This window comes from Vanessa cardui, chromosome 20, assembly GCF_905220365.1.
Source record: "Vanessa cardui chromosome 20, ilVanCard2.1, whole genome shotgun sequence".
In the NCBI taxonomy this organism is placed as follows: domain Eukaryota; kingdom Metazoa; phylum Arthropoda; class Insecta; order Lepidoptera; family Nymphalidae; genus Vanessa; species Vanessa cardui.
In genome coordinates this window covers 2,683,343-2,692,833 of record NC_061142.1, presented here as the reverse complement: position 1 = coordinate 2,692,833, position 9,491 = coordinate 2,683,343, and the positions used below count along the sequence as shown (strand labels likewise).

Below are 9,491 nucleotides of genomic sequence, written 5' to 3'. Positions count from 1 at the left end.
TAGTTTTATGTTTGGACTTCGATTCTTTATTGGTCTATTCGATCAGATTTATTTTTAGCTACTAAGACTAGATCTTACATGGGTTTCAACCCACTTTAGTCTTAGGTACGGTCGAAATAAATCATAGTATATAAAGTGTAGACGTTGACTGCTTATTCCAACCTCTTCGACGAGTACAGATAGCCATCCTAAGGAATTATAGGGAGTCCTCAAATTTTGCACCTTCGTCTCACTTACTTAGTATGAAGAGGACTTTGGCATCCGTCGTGTATGTCATAGTAAGCAGAAGTTATCATATATCAGATTATTATTTTTTTTTTATTACAAGATATTTATTTCTTTAAAGTGCAAAGTTGTAGTGGAAATGAAATTAAAGAAAATATTATTTAGAAATGTATTTATTTTTTATTTTATTGTGCTCCTCATATTTATAAATAGACACATTTGTCCGTAAACTTTATCGTAATAGTGATGTTTTAAAACATGCGAAACGATACAGGAATAATAAATATCACTTAAATAATATATTAAAAACAAAAAACAAGAACAATAGATGATCGAATATAATCTTCAATATACATAGTTTGTAGATACTGACATAATGATTGTTTTCTCAGTAATGAAAAATTTCATTGTAATTACTTTAGCATCGTACAGATGAAAAAAAACAATAAGATTTTCAAGTAAGCTGTTATTAAAATAAATTATAATATACATGAACTTCAAAAGATGCTCAAAGTAATATTAACATAGCGCTGTTCTTAAAATGTTGATTTAAAATTCGAAAACGTCTTCATTCCATATGAAAATATGATTCCAAATATAATTTAGAAATGTTTCATATTACAGAATTGATTAAACATAAATGTTTTACATGGAGTATATAAAGAAATGAATTTTAAACATCAGGAATATAAAGACGATGGCAATACAATAGTTAAAAATTCTTTAGCACCAGAAATATATAAATAAATAAAGCTTTAAAAACATAATCGAAAGGACATCAATGATTTTATTCTATAAATGCAATGTAGATAATTTCATTGTGATATGATAATAAAATCCAAGTCACTAAACTAACTTAATATTTATCAACTATTTATACAATATCTACAAATTCAGTGAATTCCAAAATTTACAATTTATATTTTTACATTAAAACAAATATGTGTATTATAACTTGATAACTGCAATTAATTTAGGACTAGTTCGATATAACTTACTATGACGAAACCCCTACAACTTATCTATGTTCACGTAATCGTACAAAATACCTACACAATTGATTCGAATTGAAAAAAGTGATTCCAAAAAGCTATGACAAAATTAAATTACGGTTATTCCTATTTGGAAATACATCAGCTAATTAGAAACTCTTTTGTACAGACTGTAGAAATATTATCACTACTCGGTATCACTAAGTTCCATAGTCATAACAATTCACTCACAAACACTATTCGAAGAAGGCAGAGGGCCATACTGAATATCAGTGAAAGTAGGCCGTAAGAAGTAAACCTAGTAAATGCTTGGAATTACATTAAAAAACTTATATCACTCAAAATGGAACCATTATGGCACGCCCATCATCGAGTCCGAAATATCTTCTCGTTCATGACAATGGTATTTCAGCTGACAAGCGATGTCTTGAGGAAGCCCTTGTACCACACGTTCCACAAGTATTATTGCTGTATCCTGAATCGGAACCAAACGAGGAGTCTCCACTAGGAGGTTTGGGAGACGCTCGTGGACCTCTCCAGCAATTGATGCCAGGTAATTCACCACCAGGCCAGGCTCCTCCCGGTCCCATTGGCATAGGTCCAGGGGGCCGAGCACCGACTGTGCCGACTTGAGGATATAATCGTAACAATGCATCAAGAAGCACACCTTCGTGGAATTCTGATGGATCTGGAGGATGCATATGTCTAGGAACTCTATGCTGAGCCCGTCTTCTTTCAAGTGACTTGGGCCGTCGATCTAGTCTTTGCGGCCTTGGTCTATGAGGCAAAGAATGTGGCGCGGGTGGCCTCGAACACGTCCGACACGGTACCGCTTCGCCGACGAGACTTAGCTCGTCCTCAGCGAAATGGTCGTCACTGTGAATGGAGTCATCTGAGCGATGTGGCAACTCTTCGTACAGAGGAGCACCACACGCGTCTCCACCACAAGAGTTACCACCTCTCCATGACCCACCCGTGCCGCAAACGAATACCCGTTCTTGGCAATTGGGTCTCTTTGCTTCCACCATCTGCAAAAAAAAGGAAAAATATGTTATAACAGTTACTATATTTATGTCCATTTAATAACAATTATATGATTGATTTATAGGGTAGACTATTTTGCGTCAACGTACCCTTATTTCTCTCATAATGAGAGTTCTAATTGTCTCAAAGCCATAAATAAAAGTGAACAGATCGTTTGTAAATATAGATCTTTGTCAAACTAATCTTAGTACATTAGTTAATTATATATTTTTCCCTTCTGTATTAAAGTTAATAATTATAGTACTGTTCATAAATATTCACCTCAAGTTGTGGTTCCATTTCGGGCCTGTGTGGCAGTGGTGGTCGGCGTGGCAGATCTTGCAGGTCCTCGTATAGCGGTGCTGGTGGTGGTGCTCGCCTCTGCGATCCTGTGCTCTGGTTGGTAGCTGAAGACTTCGATGGTAGCAGGTTTGTCACTTTCCGTTTATGCCTGATGAAGAAAGTATCACTTTAATATTTGCATAAAATCAAAATGCTTTCTAACAAAGACTTTTAAATTAAATTAAAGAACCAAGTTCTTACAGAAGTGTATTAATTATATATACTCAAGAATACGATCTTAAATCTAAACATTACCAAATAGGAACTTAGTTATTACAAACATTACAATAAGATGTACTATTTCAATCTAACTATTCTCCAATAGCCAACGAAGATCTCATATTTATCGAAATCCAAATGGTTTTTCCAAATCTAGAAAACAGTTAAGATTACTTCAATAGAATTTTCATGGTGAGGTAAGAAAGAGAAAGACAGATGTATCGCAATCATCTCAATCTCAATTATTCTGATTCATAAAAAACATTGTTGAATAAAATCGTTTAGGAGATTATGAGATCATATACATTTGTATTTTGTATCAGACCTAACCGTTATTTAAATCCCACTCATCTTAACAAAGAAGAGCAAACGGAAGCTGCTTTATCGAACTATTAATTTAATTATACATAACCCATGCGCGTTTAAGTGTGCGTGTTGTTATTTATTGTTGAAAAATTTACCAAACGATACGACTATTACCACTAACTACCAGTTACGTACAAATACACTTATCACAGCATCTCTATTAATATTTGTCGGAGCGGTATTGTATCTCGAATCTATTGTAACTTGCAGAATGCCACTTGACATTTTTTTCTGAGCATTATGAGATATTAAAAATGACAGATACCTTATCGGTTTCATTGTTATAAGATTTGATAAGTGGATGCAGGTTTTTCTGGTTGTAATATATTGTGCAATCTCGTCTAGATTTAATATTGCTTTTTTTTTTAATTTATTTCTACAAACTATTGTTTGTTTGATTTTTTAGATCTCTTTTGTATTATATGTGTTTACCGGTAAAGGTTGAGCCGTTAAATTATATTTTCTACCGAAATAAATACACTCGACCCGACTTTACACGGGTGCAATACTAATACTAATATAGTACAGAATTTGTTTATTTACGATATCACATTAGAAACTTCTGAAATTATCAGTGTTTCTTTTCTATATTGTCCATGTATTATATACAAAAACTTTCCTCTCGAATAACTCTATCTATTGAAAAGTGCCGCATCAAAGTACGTTGCGTAGTTTTAAAGATCTAAGCAAACATAATATGGACAGACAGCGGTAAGCGATTTCGTTTTAAAAATATTCTTAATTCGAGTAAGGTCAAAACTTTTGAATTGTCTCTCGTTTGAATCTATTTACAAATAGGTAAATTTTGTATATTCGTAAGTGTTGAGATAGAGGTCGAACATCACTAATATTCCAAATATAATCCTACGGGATGGACATAGGCTATGTATGTATATATTATTCAGTTAAAAAGGAATTTTCGTTGGGACCAATTTTCCATGTAGATTTACCAAATAATGGTCGAAGGAAAACATTCTTTACGCACGTTGCCTTAATAGTACCGAGATATATGAATCATAAAAATCTTATTTTGCATGAAATCAGTATGGCTAGGATCATTTTTAAATAGACATTTTTATGCTATATATATAACCATTCTTTTCATCGCCAATGCGCCACCAAGCTTGGGAACGAAGATGTTATGTCCCATGTGTCCCGTGGAAAACAATAATACCAAGTACTGTTGTTTGGCGGTAGAATATATGATAAATGTGTGGTACCCCAGACGGGCTTGCACAAACCCTACCACCAAGTGAAGTGAAGTGAAATGCATCATATATATTTTTAAATAAATATATTTTTAATATAATTGTCAGAATATTTACAATTATGATTTACAGTTAAAAAAAAATATTAAGGCATTTCTTTTCTTTTTCGATGCTCTTTTGTTTTTTTTTCTGTTCCTGATCGCATATTTAGTTCATAAACTTAATAATGACTAAGGTCTGGCAGGTCTTCCATAAATAATAATAATAGTACAGTAACAGCCTGTAAATTTCCAACTGCTGGGCTAAGACCTCCTCTCCCATTAAGGACAGGTTTTCCAAACATATTCCACCAGGCTGTTCCAATGCCGGTTGGTAGAATGCACACGTGGCAGAATTTCGATGAAATGAGACAGCAGGCTTTTCCACGAGGTTTTCCTTCATCGCCGAGCACGAGATGTTTTGTAAACACAAATTAAACACATACCTATAATGGTGCTTGCCTGGGTTTGAACCCGAAATCATCGGTTAAAATGCACGTGTCAACGCGCGCGCGATCCACTGGGCCATCTCAGCTCCCAGTAATAATAGTAAAAATGTGCATTGAAATTAAAAAGATATCATAATTTGTTTACAAATACCCACTCGGATGTGCAAATTAAAATGCCATTCAATTGAAATGCAATTACATTGGGTTATTATAAGTAAATTAGATACGGTTATTGAACATGGTTCATGGAACATTTTATATAGGGTGATATTTTTTTAAATAGAAAGGTTCCGTGAATTAATAGTTTTTAATTCAGAAACTATGAAACCTTTACTGTAATGAAACTGTATAAATGTAAATAAGCTTAATAACTTAATAATAATAATTAATGTAAATAATAATTTCCACTTATTTTATAGTTATAAATAGTCATTTAACGATTCCAATTAATATATAATCTATAATAATAAATAAAAACCTCACAATCGTTTAAAAACAAGACTAGTTTTAACTGGATCATAGATATTGAGGGTGACCACTTCAAAAGACAGACTGACCATTCCTTGCGTCACCAATGCACGGCCAACTTTGAAGATTAATCCCTCGTGCCTGTGGTTACACTGGCTCACTCACCGATCACGGGAATACAAAAATACTAAGTCTATAAAGATTGAATGTTTCTGGAGTTATATAATTTCCACGGAACCCTAATACCAGGTAGATGGGGGTTCCAATAAAGATGTGTACCTATATACGTATGTTTATAAATTGTTATCGTAACAAAGGCAAATTAAAAATGATTCAATAAACTCAATTATGGTAAAGTGGGGGTTATAATTACGCGGCGTTAACTTTGAAAAAAAAATTAAGATATTTCTATTGATAAATGTTTAGTTTACCATAATTATATTATTTACTTAACATTAACTTAGCCGATTCATATATTTAAATCGTTTGTCGCAACAATAAATAAATCACTACATATAATAAAATTATAATGTCTGTTTGTAATATTAAAATAGCCATTTATTACTCAATGCATATGCATGTATACACGATACATACGTATACCAAAAAAATTTTTACAATTTTTATCTGTCTGTCTGTTTGTTCCGGCTAATCTCTGGAACGGCTGGACCGATTTTGACGGGACTTTCACTGACAGATAACTGATAATATAATAACGAGTAACTTAGGCTACAATATATTTTTTTGTTAAATTTAAACGCGTACAAGGTCGCGGGCACAGCTAGTCAGGGATATGATTTAAAAAGAAATTGTATCTATAGATGATAAAAGGCTTGGAGCTTTTATACATGAATTTTAGGATATATTATAAAAATTTAATTTTGAAACTACTGATTTTCTTGTCGGGTCTTTTAAGTAGAATTTACATTACGAACAGTAATCAACTTATATTTGATTAGGAGTATTGTTATAACTTTTGTTAATGTATTTGTATTGTTTTTATCAATATTGGTTGTAAATTGTTCTATTATTTGAACAATTGCTATTCTTGCTAAAATATCTTTTGATTAAATATTTGTAGATAAGATTATTTTTATTGCTATATAAATATGTTATTTGTTTTGATGCGAACTTTTACATAAGAGTTTTATCTATCTCTTTTGTACATAGTTAGATAAATGTACTTGATTCACATTTATAAAATATATACCTAGTTTGAACAATGCAGTTTTATGTCACTGGAATGTGATATATTACATAAATAACAATATACTCGTAGACAACTTTTACATATTCAATTCTAAAGATTCACAGTTAAATTTATAATATTTAGTGTCATACAATCATTGCATTCGAATTCAAAATAAGTGCAATTAATTGGAAGAGTGTTGGTATGTATCATTGTACTTATATATATAGGTACATTATTTAGAGTTAAATTTTATTTTCGTATTTTTGAATTTGGAATTACATTCTATATATAAGATTTATTTCATCATAATTCTTGCGAAGGAGAGATATAAAATAATCCTTAGATGTATTTATAAAAGATGAAAGTAGATTTCTTTGTTGTTATAGAAAAATGTATAAATAAAAAATACTTCCGCGACATAAAATAGACCACCCACGGTCACGACCGTCCTCATGATATCGTGAAATGGACACTCCTATAAAAAGGCAGTTAACAGCTCGTCGGGGATTGAGTGATATAACAAACTCTTTTCCAAGAAAACTCTTTTAATTTTTCGAAGAAATTTTAAAAAATTCGAATATAAGACTGAATGCTGTCAAAAATAATACGAAGAAATTGTTGCCTTTGCTTGGGAATTAAAATTAAAAAAAAAAGAATCAGCACAGACTTCTGTCATTATTCTTTTTAGGGTTACTCAAAATATTTTTTATTGTTAAACTTCCAAACCTTTTTTACACAGCCAGTAAGGAGAAAAATTTTATATTTAAATAGCATCATAGGGTATTATTATATATACAGGTAAGGTCGATTTACTAATTAGATTATATAGATAATATAATTAAATATCAGCTCACTGTGCACATACTACCTTCACCGCGCGCCCATTTTTATACATATTTTCCCGCGCTTTTGCGATCTGTCACTTCACAGATAATATATATATATAAAAAATATAAATTTAATATTCATTAATATATTATTAAAGATCTGTGTACACTAAATTCTGAATATTTAATATTTGGATATATTCATAGCAATTGGTACGTAATTCTATGAATGAATAATTTATATTTTTAAGCGTGTAGAATATTGTGCATACCGCCTGATTACGTGCCATACACTCTAGTATATTGTGTATGTGTGTGTGTGTTTGCGTGTGTAGCGGTGTACATTCAAAATAATTTATTCTAAATTTGAAAAACATAGTTACAATATATATCTATTTGTCAGACATAATTTATATTTAGAATCAAGTGATTCTTTTAAAGACAGCCGTTTGTTAGTGACCGGATTGATTGGAAAATGAATGAAATTTGTTTTAAAATGTTACACAACGTCAGACATAATATATTGTTTGTTTACATTTATGTTGTTGTAGGTTACCATGACAACGAATGAGACGAGATCGTTATCGAAATGACAATATTTTAAAATTATTTCTGTCATAAGATTGAATTGATTCAAGAATCAATTAAACCATAGCCTTTAAATAAATCGTTTATCTAGAATCAAAATTCATAGATAAGAATACATTTATACAAATTTCCAAAAACGAACATGTGACAATGAATTTTAAACTCTATCGCGATAAAAATAGAATACATTATATTGACGGTTTCTACATTCATACGACTCTTTAGACATAGTGACGTTCATAGTTTGTCGATAAAACTATAAGATAAATCAAGACCACGGTGCCTTGTTTTGTATGTAAATAGTCATGATTTATGTTTCTTCAAATATTTCGTTTTATCGATATGGGTCCCAACGAAATTGTATTGTAATTAATGCGTTTAATTATCTTTATCTCTAATCGGGCTGGTATCTTTTAATTGATGGAACTGAGATTTTATTTGATACGGCTGGAGAGATTTGTTTGTATAAATAAGATTAATTAGCTCTTAACGTGTATATGTAAATTAATAAAAAAGTTTATTCTACTGCGTTGGCTATTTATTTATTTATTGAGGCAAACACAACAGGTAACAATCACATAGAGAATATTTCTTAAACATTAATAGTATCGAATAGATTAAAACCCTAACGGTGCATTCACAGCATGACGAGATTGCCAATTATTACAGTTAACAAATTCCAATACAGAGTATAACTATGTATTAGTACTAAACAATAACAATAGTAGGTATATCAAGAACATAATAAAATTAAATTATATGGACTAAACAAAAAAAGACAAAAACAAAATATTAAAATAGATTAATTCAATGAAGTTACACTATGTATGTTATGTATAAGGCTTCATCAGGTAGTCTAACGTTCAAAGCTCGGGATTGGTGATTAAAATTATATTGAATTTTTTTGTCAAGGAATTCAAAAACAGTAGTACTTTTTCATATCAGCTATCTGATGATAAGGGGTCACGTCTCATAGACCTTAGCTTTGGAAGAAATATTAAACTTTCAATTAAGCTAACCTTAAGAGCTATGATTATATGTCCCTGTCACCTGTAATTACATTGGGTCACTCAGCTTTCAAATCGGAACACAATCATACTAAGTATTGCTATTTGGCGGTAGAATATCTAATGAGTGTGTTTTACCCAGAAACATTCCAACAATGAAAAATTGCATTAAGAACATATTATATTACCTTATATAAAGGCATTTGATTATTATTATTATTAAGTAAGGAGTTACTTTTAAAATAGAACTACACTCAATTATATTTTTTTTTTATGGCTTAGGTGGCAAACGAGCAGGAGGCTCACCTGATGGAAAGTGACTACCACCGCCCATGGACATCTGCAACACCAGGAGGCTTGCAGGTGCGTTGCCGGCCTTTGAGAAAGGAGTAGGCTCTTTTCTTGAAGGTTCCCATGTCGTATCGGTTCGGAAAAACCGCCGCCGAAAGCTGGTTCCACAAAGTGGTTGTGCGAGGCAGAAAATGTCTAAGAAATCGCGCTGTTGTGGATTTTCGGACATCAAGATGGTGCGGGTGAAACTTAAAAT

General features: G+C 31.7%; 1 protein-coding gene across 5 annotated transcripts in view; it reads right to left on the bottom strand.

Annotated features, from left to right (window-relative positions):
* Window positions 1-382: 382 nt before the first annotated feature.
* The window catches only part of LOC124538580, a 200,734-nt gene continuing 191,625 nt past the window's right edge, over window positions 383-9,491 (bottom strand). For all 5 annotated transcript variants that reach the window (XM_047115680.1, XM_047115679.1, XM_047115681.1 and 2 more), the window contains 2 exons: window positions 2,523-2,691; window positions 383-2,245 (listed from right to left, as the gene is read on the bottom strand). In XM_047115680.1, the coding sequence (XP_046971636.1) occupies window positions 1,610-2,245; window positions 2,523-2,691 (805 nt within the window). In that variant the 3' untranslated portion in view covers window positions 383-1,609. The remainder of the gene's footprint in view (window positions 2,246-2,522; window positions 2,692-9,491) is intronic.